Source organism: Osmia bicornis, chromosome 3 (assembly GCF_907164935.1).
Source record: "Osmia bicornis bicornis chromosome 3, iOsmBic2.1, whole genome shotgun sequence".
Lineage (NCBI taxonomy): Eukaryota > Metazoa > Arthropoda > Insecta > Hymenoptera > Megachilidae > Osmia > Osmia bicornis.
The window spans coordinates 11530030-11548384 of NC_060218.1; the positions used below are offsets into that span (position 1 = coordinate 11530030).

Genomic DNA, 18355 nt, shown 5'->3' on the forward strand with positions numbered 1-18355 from the left:
AAAAGAGAAGCGTATTCATGGGCGTTATTTATGCGAATACCGTTGCAACGGATGGTAGTCGATATCGAGGTTTACTTAATCACTGCCAACCGTACAAGAAATACGATCGTTCGACGCCACCTTGTGTACTACTATGTATGTATGTACACCTTATCCATCGATAGTACGACGGAACGAAAAAAAGCTAGCGATACACCCTGTTTCGTTGTAATCACTTTATTCGAGGGAGTGTTAGAACAAATAAAACTACTAGATGAGTCTTCAATAATAGAAGATTACACATAGGTTTTTTTATAAATTAATTATCTACAGGAAAACTGATCAAACTTTCTGATCAAAGTAAGAAAATTTTAAAAAATTTAATCAAGAAATCTTGAAAACTTAATAACTTGATGAAATATTGATTTGATATCGGTTCAAGAAATATTAGTATCGAAAATTGACATCAACTATCTAAAATATTAGTATTTAGTAAAGAAAGGGTTAAATGAACGTTCTCGTGTAATTCAGGGATGAAACGTACGCAAAGAAATTTAATTGCCAGACCGACGCGACGTTCGCGTACTTAAGTAAATGGAGGAACAAGCGTTTACCTAATGAGTTACACGTGTCGTTCCCAATCGTGATTATAAATTATAATTTTTCAACGAACGACGAACGGGTTCGTGCTTCAAGGCATTCGTGTCGCTTGATGAAAAGATATCAATATTTTACATGTAACAACGACATGTAACTAGTGTTCCTTTTTTTTTTTATTTTATTTTTTTTATAATATAAAGCAGAGATTAATGCATAGATAGAGATTAGCCGTATTAGATAAGCTGTATAATTATTGATATTTTCAATGATTCGTCACTCTATAAGTAATTTCCTCATTTTTTCCCAATAGAAAGAGGATACCTATTTGAAAATACTCGAAAATACTCGAAAATATTATAGAAACTTTGCCATTATGTTAAATAAAAATTTTCAACACTGAAAATCGTTTATTCTCTCCTTTTTACTTTTCTCTGTAATCAAGAATGGAACACTTTACCGACACTAATAATTTTCTACAATATCTGTAGAATATAGGTACTCTGTAAACTTCTACTATAATCACATAATTATACCATTATCAGTAGCAACCTGTTTTACTTGAATCTACCCGTTACACAAGTATAAATAAACATAAAATATTTATTAAACTAGTACAAAAGATTCGTAACAACGTGATCTAACGACACGTAACCGTTTGTTGAAATCGAAGAGAAGCACTTCGAAGGCTCACCTTGTGAGCGTAATCGCGAGAACACATGTAGCGAACATACGATTCCGACGACAATTCGAATGACACTGGAACAGTTGCGATCGTAACAGGCCTCGAAGCGAAACTGAACCGAGGTAGGGGAATCTACGAATTCCCAATCAAACATTACCTCATTACCTCTACCAAACATGCTTACGATGAATAAAAAGAAAAACGATAATACAGCTGAAGCATTCTATTATAAGCAAATTCTATTATAAATAAAAATTAATTTAGTAATGGTAGACTATGATTAGCTTTGAGAATGAATAGTATTATAATTTTTATAAAATAAGCCTTTTCTATGAAGTGCAGGTGTTATGAAATTAAATTGTTAAAAATAATATAATAACGATCATTTTGTCCAGAATAAAAGAACGCTGAAACCGCATGAATCATTCGAACTTGTTCGGGACAGAGGGAAATCGATTCCAAGTTGTTAGCCGATCGATCGTGTTCACTGTCAGTTTTCGGCAAAGGTCTAATAATAATTAAACGCTAAACACTAGTTTATCCCAACAGACGTTGCGCTGTAGTTTCATTTAACGGGCCGGCGAACCTTAACACTCGATGTCTCGAATCGAAACTTGCGTGTAACTAGTTAACCCGTAGTTCAGCTACAACGTTACCAACATATTCTCGCGGTGAATTCTATTAATTGAGAAACTCGTAGCCCCGTATCCACCCTCTAATTATTTGTCCGGTTGGCCAACAAACTATCGCTGGGAGGCCGAGGAAGGGAAGCATTATCGTTTAATTAAACTGCGTTAAGCAACGAACTTACCTTTAATTTGCGCCTTGCGTTGAATTTCTTCAAACAGTCCACAGTCTCTTGCCTGTGGACGACAGATGCAACGCGTTCACGTTGCTGAAACGCACAAGAAAAAAGAAAAAGATCAATATCAATTCGGGTTAACAAATTCTCTTCTGATTAGCGTGAAATTTTTTTACTTTTGCTATTTAAACGATGATAAATGAAAATTCGACAAGTATGGTTTTACTTACGCAGATCCAGGGATGCTTCAGCGCTTCGCTGGCGGTGATCCTTTTGCTGGGGTTCACCGTCAGCATCTGATTGATTAGGTTCTTCGCTTCCGGCGTGACGGTGTCCCATTCCGGGCTTGGATACTGGACAACAGATACAACGTTGATAAATTTATTTAATGTTCCAGAAACACATAAATCCGTCGTATCTTGTCACGCTGAACGATTATATTTTTTATCACATTTCATCAAAAGTTATTTAAGACGCTAATAAAATAATGCGATAAAAAAAAATCAAGACTAATCGGGAAAAGATGCGCTCTTAGAGAATAAAAGTGAATCGACCGAGTTCCTCCAAGTACTTACTCTATTGACGGATGAGATATTGACGAGGCTAAGGAATGCGAGTACGATTGGTCGTCGTCGATAAGTCACACCTTACGCACACGCATTTTAATCGCGTTGCCTGACAAAGAAGAAAAATGAGACTTCGCGACAAAGCGAGATGGTACGAAGTCAACTTGCCCCCTTTGTGCTCCCTTTGCCCCTGTGCCGTGTCCCGCTCGTCAACTTCTCATCGGTCAATAGTAATTCCCCGGAAATCGTGTCTCGTATATGTATGTAAATACGATTGCTTCTTACGTCGTACGATCCAGCCTTGATCTGCGCGTACAGTCGATGCTGATCTTCGTCCCAGAAAGGCGGGTAACCGACGAGGAGGATGTAAAGAATGACACCGCACGCCCAAATGTCGACGGGTTTGCCGTATGGTTCTTTCTTGAGGACTTCCGGACTGAGGTAACCGGGCGTCCCGGCGAAACCTATCCAACCGATCGATTCGGTTTATGCTCAGAAAATCAGTGTTTGATTTAGACCAAAAGAAGGCTCCTTTGCAAAATATTCAAGAATGAAAGGAGATTATCATAGAATCTTCCAAGCGATTGTATATCAATCTCTCGGTGGTTACGTTTCAAGAATTTTCTAAACATTGAATTGCAGCAAGTATCGCGTGAATCGGGGGTAATTTCGCACGGAGCGACGAAAATCGGGGCCAATTTCACCCTTATCTGCGTTCTGTTCGGTTGGCTAGGACCGACCATTACGCAAGTCGATGTCCTAGAACTCTTGACGATCTAACTTTCGAATGTGTCGCTCGAGAAATGGCGACGATGAATCGTTTACGGCGATTCGCGATCTACAGTTCGAAACTTGCCAGACGAAGACGAATCGACTATTCAAGAACGGAAACTAACGTTCGGTTAACATCGTGAAACATCGACTTCTATGATCGAGAAAGCTAGAGAGAGAAAACGAGGGGAAAAAGAAATGAAAATCCGTGGAACAATATGGAGAAATCTCGTTTGGGAAAAGTAAATGTGCGCGTCAGGAGGGAAGGATGATGATTCTTTGACCGCAAACACAATACGCGGCCTGTACCGTAGCGAAAATCTCAGAACGGTGAATCTACTTTGCCCGCGGAAACTTTTCCAATAGGATGGAAAACTTTCCTACAGCTTTTCCGCGATAAAACAAACTAGAACAGCCAGTCGAACCAGGCCGTTCCAACGTGACATACCGTGTATGTACCGTGTGTTTCTAAAACGACGGCTTAAAAGGTAAGAGAGATGTTATACAAAATGCTACATAAATATATCTTCGAATACCTTAAATGAAACTCTTTTTGTTCTTGTACCAAGTTTACTCTGAAAGTTTTGAGAATCACCAGAAAATATTGCGAAATATTAATTACAATTTACAATCGTTATCCTACATTTGAACTTAAATATTTTCAAAAATATTATTGCAATATGTAATAATTATTGATAATTATTCTCAAAACTTTCAGCGTAAAAGTATTCTTCTTATCGTTGGTATATATTATACTTTGTTTTAGAAACATCCTGTACAAATACACTGTAATATCCCGCCGCCGGGGCGGGTTATACAACCGCCATTAAATGACAGTAGGGTGGCAGAAGACAAGGGGGTGAGGGGTTGGAACGAATGAAAATGTCGACAGTCAAATTTAAATCGCGACAGCCTAGAAACGACGGAGAAAAACGTGAAACGCGAACTGGCAGATGTACCGAAGAATTACACGATGGGTGGGACCGAAAACTTGGGGGGAGGGGGGAGGAGAAATCCTTTTCTTTTTTTCTCTCTATTTCTGGAACACCCACTTTCTGCTGACGCGAACATGCAAACGAATTTAAATAAACCCCAGCGTCGATTCGTTATGTAAATTCGTGGACCTATGAACGAGCTTCTCTACATACTTCCTTTCTTTCCGTTTCTGTATTTTTAAACACTCGCACGATTTACATCGTTTCAAACTCGATTATAATTGCATTTACAATGTTACGCAACTCTTTGTCCCCTCTGATATAACCGGAGGGCCGGTTTTCAAGGTTTTCAAGGATTCAAGGACTGGTTTTAATTTATACAGGAAACGTGCTTCGCTTTCCTTCCTTTTCTTTTTTTTTTTTAGTAACACGTTAAAATATGTGTAGGTATGTATATGTATAAAAAAGTAATGAAACCAGAGGAGAAGTGTTAATGTACTTTTAATTAGTTTGTTTTCTACCTTCTCTTCCTGTTTAATTTTTTTCTTTTTTTTATTCAACAATACATACCTATAGGTATCATCTGTCAAAAAATATTCTAATATGTTTTTTGAAGCGAAACACGTGTTAATAATGCGATAAATATGCAGAAAGAAAATTGAAAAATAAAAAGGGGAAGAGTTAGACGACTTACCGAACCATGCTTGTGCTTCACCCTGCACCTCGATCGCCAATCCGAAATCCGCTAATTTCACAACCGCGCCTTTCGCCTTACTCGCGAGGAGTAAATTTTCGGGCTGCAACAGGAAGCAGACTCGTCGACATTCCTGCGCACTCTTCGCACAAACCGTTGCCGTTGTCCTGCATTTTTACGCGGCCATGCTGTAGCGTGATCCACCAACAGGAGATATAACATATACACACACGCGTGCACCCCCACAAACACGGTTCTACCATTTTTTTCCCCCCATTTTCTAACCTTTTCTTTGATTCTCTTGATATTTTAAATTTCACGAAAGTGACCATATTATGGTGTAACACGGCTATAATTATAATTATTCAGAATACGAATCCTTTTCACTTCGTGCCTCACAAAATAAATATTAATATCACTTGTAATTTGAAATTTGTGATATTAGTCACCAGTGACCCCACGATATATTAAATGTTTTAATATTTTCTTAACGTTCAAAATGCAAACTAACAAAATTCGCTGGTTCTATATTTTAAGACGGTTCCCCGTCTGCCTAATAATAATTTAATTAACGTGAACGAGAAATACTTTCAAGTGCAGATTTCCGATGATAATGAAAATGAAAATCAGCAAAATTTCAACAAGGATTTCCTATGTAACCTGTCCGTTTACCTTCTCCTACCCTCGTGTTACTCTTCCTTCGTCTATCGCCCTAAACAACGTGCTCATTAAGAACGGACGTTTATCTGAAAATGTTCGATTAAGCAGACTGAACATTTCGTTCACGATGTACTGGACCTTTCAAGCACGGCACTATTTCGACAGTGAAATTGTCTCTTTACGTACTTTCAGGTCCCTGTGCACAACCCCATTGTGATGGCAGTGGTGTACGCTTTCCAGGATTTGTTGGATACAGTGTGATGCGTCCGCTTCGCTGTAGAATTCTCGCGCCACGATATCCTCGAACAATTCTCCGCCAGTCACTCTGTAAATCAAAGATAACACAAATCAATCAATTAAAATCTTGCCACTGTGGTATTTCATTATTGTGGTAAAAGAACTTTTTATCGCAGTTGATGATAATACAAAATTATCTTGAATCGGAAGAAACCTTCTAACGAACTATTGCAAAACCGATCGAACTGGTAATTAAATGGCTAACGATACTTTTCGCCGCGGAATATCGATATCGTAGTTGCCACCGCTTGGATTCATTAATATGTAAATCGGAGTTGATTAAAATTCACGAGAACCGACCGTTCGAGTAATCGCTAGGTGAATGGTACAAATTAACAATCACCGAGATAAGAATGTAAGATAAAAAAGGGATAGTTAAAATACTGTTTCCAATGTGAAAAATCTATAAAGTTGTATGAAACAAGATTTTCAATTATTTTTTTTCTTAATTAATTGTACTTACAAGTCAAATACAAGGTAATGGTAATTCTCCTCCTGTATGCTGTCGTGTAATCTCACTGTAACAGAAAATAGAAATGGGAACATTAAAATGAATAATGTAAAATTCTTGAAAAACATTTCACCGTTTTCATTTATATGTATACGGTTTCGTGCTTAACCGTGTAACGTACGAGGAATTATTTAACCAAATTGTTTATTAGACGCTCGATACGATACCGTTTCATGTCGAGTATCATTTGCATCCGCAACATTTTGCTCGATCACGACATTCATTAAGGTCAACGAAGAGACGGTGCTCGCGATACAGACCAACGGTCTCGTCGAATCGGCCTTAATTAATGTCAAGTGAGGGCGCGGACTGACAATGAGTCTACGTGAAAATCGACCACTCTAAGCGTCTCGCATTATTTTCTCCAACGTGAAATGCTACTGATATGAAATTTTATAAATTTTTTTATATTTGGAGTAATCAAAAGAAACAACTTACATTTTGACGGATCTCTACTTCAAAGTGAACTAAAACGATTCCCTTAATAAACTATTAAATAAACAGAAGAAAAATAATCTATTTTTAAAAATTCTCGGTGCATGAATTTTTCATTTCTTGAAAATAATTTCCTCTATGTCGACCACTGAAAATCCTGTCTAGTATCGAAAACATAAAACAAATTTCCGTTTTCATCGCACAGAAAAATCACCGCGATCTACCGAGACGTCTACCGAGGCGTATAAAAACTTTCCAGCCGCGTGATGGGTTGTCGCCTGGAAACTCGCGAAGCTAGCAAAATTTAATGAAAATGGAAGAGATATCCGGAAGAACGAGACACCGTTCAGACGGTAGAAATCCTCTGCTCCTCATCCTTTTCAAATGATCCTCAAGCCGATCAAAAGGAGAGAGATAGAGAGCCTATCTTCTCGCTCTTTGATACCCTCCAACGATCCAATAAGGATCAAGAGGGAGACGAAGATCAGAGGGCAGAACGAGCGTTATTATGGGAATTTTTATCGACGAGATAGAGAGAAATGGAAATAGATCACGTTTTGGATCGAGCAATTCTTTTTCTTTTTACCAGGCATCGTTTGTCATTCGAATATCAGCAAAGAAATGTCAGATGAGGAAAAAAAAGAGGATATTATAAGCGACGTCAGTGAGAAGAAATTAGATGCAATTTATTTGAATTTGATTCTCTGAAGCCTTTTAAAGAAAATGTTAAGTCTGTTTAAGGTGAAATGGGGATTATCCATAAAATTGGATAAGGAATCGTATGATACTTGAATTTCATCCTATCAAGATTTGAAATAGGTTTAGATTTTTAAAATAAAAGAAATCTTGACAAAGATCTCGATTAAATTGAAAAATATTCTTATGACTCTCCGTTGCATCTCTGTTGCATATACTGCAAACAATTTAGAAAATTGCAGTAGACGTTAATCTTGGCTGAAAGAAGAAGATGAAACGCGAGTAACTGGCGTAAGTATCGATCCTGGAAGCCACGCCTCGACGCAACGCGTTTTCATGATTACCTCCTTGTAGCACCCCATTTTCCTCTGACATTCACGGAAATGTATGAGATTTCATACCTTTGTGATTTATCATTTGCTGAAATTGTGGAGCATACCTATGTATATCTTCGGGAGGCACAGGAAAAGTCAAACTGCCTACAGAAATTGTATCAGGATACTTTCTTGTATCAAATTGATTTTAGATTTGTTTGGAAAATTTTAAAATAATATAATTCAAAACTATTGCAAATTTCGGAAATCTATTTAGATCTATTTAGTAACTAATTTGATAAATTTTATATGAGTGTTTATTATTATTATTATTGTTGTTGTTGTTATTATTATTATTATTGTTATTATTATTGATTGCATTAACTATGATTGCATCACTAAAGTTTTCTTAAATCCTTTTTTTTAAGACACAGCGAATATAAATAAATCGAAAGACGTCCGCGAAGCCAGCGATTTGCGAATAAGACAATTAACAGAGTGTCTTACACCCACGAAAAACCTTACTACGGAAAAGCTCGTTATTGTCGCGAACGGTCTCTTCATCGTGAGCTAAAGTTTGTCTTTGTCTTTGAGATTAGATGGGTCGAACAACCCTTAAAGAAATTACGATCGTTGATCTGAGAGGTCGTGACAGAAACCCGAACGATTCTTTCCTCTTCCTGAAATTTAATTTTATTCGCAGCCTCTTCTATCTAATAATAATTAATGGTACAAAGTGTTGAAGGCCATAAAAGAATTGAGATATTCCTAGTTAATTTATCCTTATTGCATTTTTCAACGTGATCAACAAATATACAATACTATATATGTCCTTTAAAATCGATTGCACAATTGAACACAGGTGTTCCTGACAGCATCGAAATAACTAATAAATAAATTACTTATCAAGTGACAGCAATCTAGGTCACTAGGTCAAATGCATTGCCCTATCAAATAAAACTGCAAATTTTTATATTAAATATAGATATTTCAATGAACTAATTCACCTCAATAAAAGGAGTGCAGTTACATTTTTAGGTGCATCGTTGCACTTATAAAAAAATGACAATCAACTCCCGAAAACAAGGATTCCTGTATCACTCAATGTTTTCTTTCTATCCAACCAAAGTTGAATTACAAATTGTTCCAATTTGCATGTCCAGTCGAAAGGGTTAAATAAATGACTGGGAAAAACGGCAGACCTTCAAACGTCGCGTCTGTTTCGCGTCGCGCAAGAAGCAGGAGATAAAAGGAGGCAGTCGTCAAAGTACATACACATATGTATAAGTGAGCAAAGCGAAAGAAAAGAAACGTGAATCGGGGCGACAGCGAGTCTGACAGAAACGGGGTGAAATACGATCAGTCGAGGAGGATCGATAGGTATCACTTGTTGACTGGAACGGACGTGTAAGGCCGGTGCACGCCATGATGGAAAACGGGCCGCGAAAGAGGATATCGTAATTCATTTGGTCACGTCCAAGCTGAACGGATAGAGCCGTACGATGAATAAAAGAAACCCACCTTCAGCTCCTTATGAATTATGGAATCGACTCGAGCGATTTAACAAACCCTGCGACTTTTGTCGTCGCTGAATGTCGCTCTTCTAATTCGTTCCGCGATCAGTTACAACTGTTTTCATTCAACGCTGTCACATACTTCCTCATCTACTCTTGGCAACTTGATACCAGATAATAAGTTTCCAATTTTCTCTCCTTGGACACTGGATGATACGTATCCTAAATTTTTTGTTCTTTTAAAATTATTTATATAATAATTGTAGTGTCCCTGCATCCAGCATAAAATATATTATTGCATATAAGGTGGCTACAGGGTGAATCAATGTAAAAAAATTAATTGAAAATTAATGGATATTCTAAAATTTCCTCTGATATTAGCTGCCAATTCATGTTCTGTGAAGAAGTCACAGAAACGATTCTTTGAAGGATCCTCTTTGGATCAGAATCATTGAACATTCTCTGTGTTCCATTAAAATAGAACTGACTGAGCTTTGTGTAGCGACGCAGAAGTGAAATTCGAGGTGATCAGCGGATCAGAATTTCTCGAGCAATTTCAAAGAATTTCTTGGTGGAAAATCGAGGCAAACGAACACTCTGTGCTCTCGACGAATCGCTCTTTAACCCTTTCGCTCCGGCAGTGTGCTCCGTCGGAGTGGCACCGCTGTACGCGCCATCGGTACCGCCGAATAGCGCCACTGAACAGAGCTCTGCGCCGCAAAGTGTGCATGTTGCGCTTAGGTAAACTGGTGTTCGGAAACCTTGAAAACTTAACAGCTTCTGTCCAATTTCTTCTAATGATTCAAGGAAGATTTCCTGTTATGTTATACTTTTGTACAATGCCGTCTATAGGCGACGCTCGTACACACAGGTCGTCGCGCGGATGCCGTCTATAGGCGACGCTCGTACACACAGGTCATCGCGCGGATGCCGTCTATAGGCGACGCTCGTACACACAGATCGTCACACGGATGTCGTCTATAGACGACGCTCGTAGCGAAAGGGTTAATTGGCCATACGATCCTTCTCCTTGCTCTCTACGAAAAGGAACTTTTATTCCGAGAATCTACAAACAACTTAACTTCGAACGAGTTTCCAGAAAATCGAGGTTAAATTGAGTTAATCAACATGTTTGAATTCTTGAATTTCATTTTCGTAGAAATTCCAGGAAGTAAGTTTACCCCCTGATTCAACGAATAAAATTATAATTCATTAATATTAAAGCATTTTGATATCTTAGATTTAAACCGAACGCCATTTTCCGCGAACAATCCTAGCATCAGAGCAATTGATTTATTCCATGAATGGCAGCGTATGCTGCTTTTCGATTGTGCCGATCACTTCTCGATTATACATAGACATATTGCAAAGGGATTCGTGATAGGTACGGTCAACAAAATTCGTTTGCAAACGAATGAAAGGCCAGTCGAGAGATTACTCGTTCGACCGTGGCCCAGCACGGTTCCATTGCTACGAATACCAGCCAACTAGTTTTCCTTCCGTTCGATCGATTAATAAAAAAACGTTAATTGCCGTGTCACGGCAATCCTCGACAATGAACCAGAGCAAATTTCTCCGATTTTTTTTCTCTATTGTCCTCCTCGCCGAGGTAGCCACGTTTTGACAAAGAGTTAAGGGCACCTTCGAGGCCCGCTCCGAATTGATGTAAGCGCTATTGGAAAGAATCGGGCAATCGTGAAAACACATAATTGAGAAATTGAACATTTGACGGTGTAACATCTAACGTCATTATGCAGAATAAGAAACGAAAGTGAGGTGGCACACTTACAATAGTTGTCGAATCGCATCCTGACCATCTAGCAAAATGAATCGGCTCGAGCCGAGATTTTGATTCCTGTCGGAGATAGAAAAAGACAGAACGAGAGAAAAAGGAGTATCAAGAATAAAACAACGTAGGGCCGATCGGCGGAACTATACATAGTCACACGCCACGACAGATTCAATGAGACTCTGTAATACACATAACGTACGCGACTATAAAACTTATAACTACATGGCATTAATAATTTCAAGAAGGGAATAAGAAATAAAGACATGTAATAATTTATAATGTTTATTTATATTTATTCCTCCATATATTTATTCCATATATGATTCCCTTTATTCCTGGGGATAAGGTGTGGTTTTACAATCCCCGAAGAACGAAGGGAAAATATCCCAAACTTTAATTTGATTGGAAAGGACCATACTTTCATAAGTAAAGAATGGGTTAAATGATCTAATCTACCGGATAATTCGTTCTCCGAAATCCAAGCCGAGGGTGGTTCACTTAAATCGTCTTAAGGTACAAACGAAAAGGAAAGTGGTACAAACGGGTACAAACGAAGGGGAATACAAAACAATTTGGAGAAATTTAATTTTTCAAAGTCGGGTGCCAGGTTCACATAGGTTGTTCCAAACCACCAGTAAGATACATTGAAGAAAGATTTCCTTGATGGCTGGGGCGCATCCCCCAGTGGAGTGGGCCCGGTGTACTGGAGTCTCTGACGAGGAACTGTCAGGACCTCCTCGAAGATAGAAGAAAATAGAGATAAATTGGAATGGAAATATAAACGGATTCTAAGATGACCAATACACATTGTACCGGCGTCTTGCTCAGGGTTTTTAAGTGGTTTTTCCCTGGGACGAAGGAGGAATGTCAAGACGTTAGCTGCCTAATAGGGCTACTTAGGTAAATGTTTCGTCTTTTGTTTTAACCTCCGTTTCAGGCAGAGGTGCTTACTAGAGAAGAGGTTGGCAGCCATGAAAATCTGACAGCTTGAGGTTAGAGGGCATACATTGAATTAGCTCGAAGATCTGCCTTATGTGAAGATGGTCACAGGAATGAGGATGGCCGTGGTCTCCCCCTCTGGCTCGGGGGGCTTAGAATACGGCCACGGTATCCCCTGCCTGTCGTAAGAGGCGACTAAAAGGGGTCACACAAAACATGCACACATGTACACATACACGCGCACACACACACGTACACACACACATATACACAGATGAGCGGACCCTAAAGAAGAGAAAGAGATTAAAATAGAAGGACAATGTAACGATAATAATAGAAGGAAAAATGTAAGAGTACGCATAGAGAACTAGTAAAAGAAAAATTCAAAAATGTGCGGGAGTTTGGTGCTGGCAGCGTGGCTGTCAGCACATCTCCCTAGGCGCGTGGACGCTAGCTTTCGTTGGGCAAAAGGGGACAGATAAGTCCCCAAAGTACGCCAACCCTTTATGGGTAAAATTTAAGATAGATAGGTGGTCGTGGTCGGGACGGCCGCTTATTGGAGAGGGAAGCAGTGTTGCGACAGCGAGAAGTTGTTGCTTTCTTGATACATCGACTGTTCCGCGAGAAGCTGTCGACGAATCATGACGTGAAGCTATTCCTTGTTTTGAGCGGAAACACATCTCCGGATGTTTTGGGTCTCTTATTAGTTAGACAACCGCGCGACATTCGAATATTGAAAAGGTTTCGAGAAGCCGACGCAAACAGACCTATAGTTTTGAGCTCTCTGATTGCTTTGTATTTGAAATATACAGTTTATTTTTGTTCCCTGTTGTTATTATTCGTAATGGAAAGCACAACCACCACTCCCCGGCGCAACACTATTTTGTATATATATATATGTATATATATTTTTAGTATATGTTAACAATAATAAACCGCCCAACACCGCTACCTCTCTTACCGCCTCTCCTTCCGCTTCTATCTCCTCAGCTACTCCTATAGCGTTTTTTTGATTAATTTTTTCATTTGAAATATAATAATGAAATTTAATATAATTGTACCTGCATATGCAGGGTTTCCCAGTCTAAGTGTGACAGAAATATATATTGAAATTCATTATAATATTTCAGATGATAAAATTAATCAAGAAAATGCTATACGGCCCAGCGGCGACCGCCGAGAAGGTAGAAGTGAAGCGAAAGGCAGTAGGAGAGGTGGTGGTGGCGGGCGGCCTATTATTGTTAACATATACTAAAAATATATATATATTTCTTATTTATTTCTTATTCCCTTCTTGAAATTATTAATGTCATGTAGTTTTCATTCCTATAAGTTTTATGGTCGCGTACGTTATGTGTATTACATATTTCATTCATGCTACCCTTCTTTCGTTCGCGCTGTCCTTTTCTATGGCCAGCAAGAATGAAAATCTCGTCAGTAAATGATAGATAAATATGAATACAAACAGCACATTTATATTGCATTCTATGTTTTTTTACATATAGAAGATCCGAAATACATACAGTGAAAACTCGATAAATGTTCTCATCAGTTTATTTCATAAATGATACATTTTAATCCCTACCACTAGGGGGGGATCCCCCTTCGACCAGTGAGGCGAAGTGTAGGTAAGAGGGGCTTCCTTTAGGGAACCAAAATAGACATTAATGGCAGCTACAAAAAATTTACTCGTATCCTCGCAAGGTCAGCGCTAATACATTTATCGAATAGGGGTAGTTAACGAAACCTCCTATCTCGTAAGTGTTTCAGTTTCTGATCATTTTCTCAAGCATCCCGTTTGAGAATTAGATAAATGTACTTACTCAGCACCTGGAATCCGTCATTCTTTGATGTTTCCGAACATAGAAAAGGATAGCGCAAGAAGGATAAACAAAGAGAGAAAGACTCGCAAGCCGCAACGATTAACCCAATATGTATTATGCTACTAAATGTTGACCAATATATCGTGTATAGCTTCATTTTAATCAGAAAAATCTCCCCCACATAATAGTGAAATTTTTATTAACAAAAAGTATAAAATATAAAACTTTATTCTGTGCATTAGTATAGTCACATTGACACGGGCCATTTAAACGAAGGCAATAAATCCCGGTCTCACAATCAGTCCTTCTTTCGTCTTTAGCTACTGACTCTTTCTAGTCAGTAAACTACAATGTTGCGGAGTGGGCCGGCAACAGTTACATTTATCGAGTTTCTAATTCATTTTTCTGGCAGACCATTTCAAATATTCTATCTGTAATTTCATTGATAAAAAAAATATGATTATAAATATGAATAAAAAAGTTGTATGATTGCACACATTAATATATGTATTGTTTCATTCTCGGACCTCTTTCTCTTTCGAGCGTACTGTTCTTTTCTATGTCTGGCAGGAGAAAAATTTCGACTCGAGCCGATTTATTGTGCTGATGATTAGAATTGTAACAGATGTGCTAACAGCGTGATGCCTTACTTGTGGCTGTATTCGCGTAGCCGTTTGTGGTGTCAAATTAGAATTTACATTTATCGACTGATTTGTGTTTCTATCGACCCTGATGATAATGTGGTCAAATACACCATAAATGCCTCTGATGGAAAATCATTGAATTATTCTTACGTCTGACACGTTCAAATCGTAGATTACATTTTACGTCTTCTAGAAGTAGTGAATTGTGAAAAATCGAATTTCAGTGATATTGTGCTAGTTCAAGGAAGGGTGGTTTGGTGTGTTATCCATGAAAAAACCATTAAATCGTCAAATATTTGCTAAAATGCAGCCGAACGCAGCATTCGGCAGCCACGTTGTTTGCTTACAACAACGTCTGTCTCAATCTTACAGTTTTGAGAAAAATACGATTTTTCTCAACGTATGGTGTTTATTAGCGTTCAAACGAACCAGACCGACCTGTACCGAAGTCTACCCGTGGGTGCTGTACCCGCGAAAATTTCATTTATGTAATTATCGAGACGAAAAATGGAATCTACGAAATCGAGTGTCTCTCTCGCGCATGGCGTATACGTGCATACTTTCCGTAATTTGTGCGAGTGCACACATACAGGTCATGGCAATGAAAAAAGGTTTTAGTATTTTCCACTGAAAATCATTAAAATCCTCAGTGTATCCAAACTGAAAAATGGCAAATTCTTAACAGAAGATAGTAAATAAAAATGTTGGAAATTTTAGAAAAAAATGGGATATAGGATTGTTGGAATGACCCAATGGATTAAACGAGATATTAAACTACTAATTACTTATTCCACGTTTCGTTTAATAACACTTTCTGTCACCTCTCGATCACCCTCGAGTTGGAATCAGCGTCATCTGCTGAATTTACTAGGGCATCGATCTTTCTTCGTTTTCGCCGCGAGGTATTTCACGTGGTCGAATCAAGCTCACTCGTTTCTCAAACAAAGAATAATCGGTTATCAAGATCTTCTTTGATCGAGGCCACATCGAGTAATCTATTTTAAATCCTGAAGAGTGGCCCGGACCACCTGTTATCTCCGCCTCGAGTGGCGTGCATCGTACTGCAAAATTTTCTTAAACGTCGATCTTGCAGAAAATCTTGTCGCGTTTTCGAGCCATCCTTGGCACTCGGCGTTGGGAGGGATGACAATTTTCTCTTCCTCCGTCGACGAGAAAACGAGATTGGCTTACATCCAGGTGTCTCCTAGCTAGCGGAACCCTCCTCACGTTAATTCAAGGTTGGCATTGTGGCTAATCGCGTTGCACACGTGCAGTTCCGCCAAATTTCGTTATTCGTCCAAATGGACTGCGGATCTTTTATGCAAATACTTTTTCTTTAAACAGGTTAAACACAGCGATAGAAACTTTAATAATAATTTTTAAAGGAGCAATGTAAAATTTAGAAGAAAAAAAAAAAGTATATGAAATACAAAATGAAATGAAATTTGGAACTCTCTCCATAGTCGGTCGCGCCGGCCGGCCGAGGGATAGGGGCTCGATTCCCTCGTTAATTAGCAATCCTACAGAAAATTGCTAGTGTGGAACTAATTTAAAGGTAATATCATAGCACATGCGAGAGTTCGACACGCGAACAAATGGTAGAGCAGTAACTTTCGATCGACTGTTCCCCAGAGAGCAATCTTGCTTTTGAAACAACGAGCCACCTTCGGTTAATTGAAATCGTTCGTATCCTAGTATAACGACTCGGTCTAACGTTAATTGTGCCTCGTATTATACGAAAGGAAATTATTATAATATCGAAAACCAAGAAAACGACGCTTTTGTTATGTGAAAAGGAAAATTTACGAAATATCAAAATATCAAATACTAAAAATAGACAATTAAATCCAATGTAAGGACACTCTATACGAACACGCAACGCATCCAATCTGTAAGTTACGTAGAGGAGGGAAGGTTTGCAGAGCGTGGGGTTGCACAGGTGGTCGCAAACGATCAGGAACAGCCTAATTATCCGCGCAGGCACGAACCGTACGGCTAATTAAACCAAGGAATCGTCGAACACCAAGTTACATCCAGACGATTGGCTTTACGAATCATCCGGTTCGTTGTTCGAATTATAATTCCCGAGGAAAAAGCCTCGAGACCAAAGTAAACCGTCAGATTACAGATTATCCTCGTTACGCGATTTTTTTCATTCGTCTCTGATCCCCTCGAGCTTCCTCCGGTCGGATTTTCTGTCTCCTCTCTCTTCGTGGACGAATTAACGCGAACACCGACATCGTTCACCGGAATGGAACGTGAAATTATTGAATTTTCCACGAAACGTTTTATCATTGCGCATCTTAAATTTTCTAGCTAACAGAAAGCATCCCTTTTCATTTATAAATGGACTCGAATTAAAAAAATTGATTGAACAGGACATTCTCAGATATTGATGCTTAGAAATTACTTTTTTTCTATTATTGACAAACGTGGGTGAAGCTTTGAAGTCGAATCTAATTAACAGACTCTTTGGATTCGACTAACATAGGCGGCGATGATTAACCTTTCACGCTTCGAACCTACCTTTTCACCGCGTCTTTGCAAACCGATGTTGACCGTATTTTTCTTGCGACCTTTACAGCGAAATAATCGACAAACGTTTGACTAGAACGCAAGGAATTAATTATTTCATGGTAGAATAAAACGGAGACCTTCAAAGACGAATTCAATTTTCTCGCTTTTCTTTTACTCAGCGGGAAAGTTGAGGCAGACGGAATGCAAAAATGGCGAAGGGTGGCGAGATTGCGGCGTGCATATGTCAGATTTATAGTAGCCATAAACGAGGTTGGCCCGACGTGTCGCGAAACTTTTCTATGTAGATATGTACTTCTATTTCACGACCAAGTTCCGCGCTGTCCTCGCGCGTATATGTAGGTATGTACATACGTGACAGACCGTTCACTTTCCAGCAGCGCGAAGACATAAACCAAGAATATACGATCGTACCCTGCGCCTCGACCCATGCTAATTTTCCCTTAAGAATTATACTACAACATTGGATCCCATTTATGTATTTCTTTTACATGTATACCGCGTGTCTTTTCGAAGACGGAGGATTCGTCCGAAGAATCAGCGACGCGCGGTACTTAAAGATTTCTCTCGGTTGCTCCTCCAAGAATTCTCGCACTATGTTTCCTTATTTTCGTACATTTTCTCCCTTGTTGCCTCTTTGTCTTCTTGCTTCGTTCTTAATCGCATTTTTATGCTTTCTCTTGAATCGTATTTTCTTTTGATCATGTTGTCGTTCCTATAACAATGTTTCCCTTCCTTAAGTTCCTTTATCTTTTGTATCTGTAGTTGTATTTTCTTCTGTAAGCCCTTGTTTTCGCGCTTCATCTCCGTGAAAAGTCTTGTATTTTTTTCTGGTACATGTTTCTTATATCCGGTATGAACAAAATAATATAGTTTAAACGAAAATGATTTCGTTTAACGAAAATGATTTACTTGCGAGATGTGCCTTAAATGTCTCGCCGTTCAAATAATCCCGTTTAATCCACCGGGTCTTATCTTTTATTAGCCAGGGAACACGTCACGACGCGTGTAACGTGTCGACAAATATTTGCAGAATCGTGATAACAATAACACAGAGCCCGTTTGATCACCGATTGCCCGACCGTTCTCCAAGCGAATTGTAAACCCAAGGTATTTGAAATTGTGTAGGGAACTGTAGCGAAGAATTGAATTCGTCGTCGATAAAC

General features: G+C 38.8%; 1 protein-coding gene across 35 annotated transcripts in view; it reads right to left on the bottom strand.

Moving 5' to 3' along the window:
- The window catches only part of LOC114880753 (calcium/calmodulin-dependent protein kinase type II alpha chain), a 94158-nt gene that overhangs the window by 42581 nt on the left and 33222 nt on the right, over positions 1-18355 (bottom strand). For all 35 annotated transcript variants that reach the window (XM_046285071.1, XM_046285073.1, XM_046285077.1 and 32 more), the window contains exons 4-9: positions 6450-6504; positions 5876-6014; positions 5030-5132; positions 2915-3093; positions 2294-2416; positions 2073-2156 (exon numbers count right to left, since the gene is read on the bottom strand). In XM_046285071.1, the coding sequence (XP_046141027.1) occupies positions 2073-2156; positions 2294-2416; positions 2915-3093; positions 5030-5132; positions 5876-6014; positions 6450-6504 (683 nt within the window). The remainder of the gene's footprint in view (positions 1-2072; positions 2157-2293; positions 2417-2914; positions 3094-5029; positions 5133-5875; positions 6015-6449; positions 6505-18355) is intronic.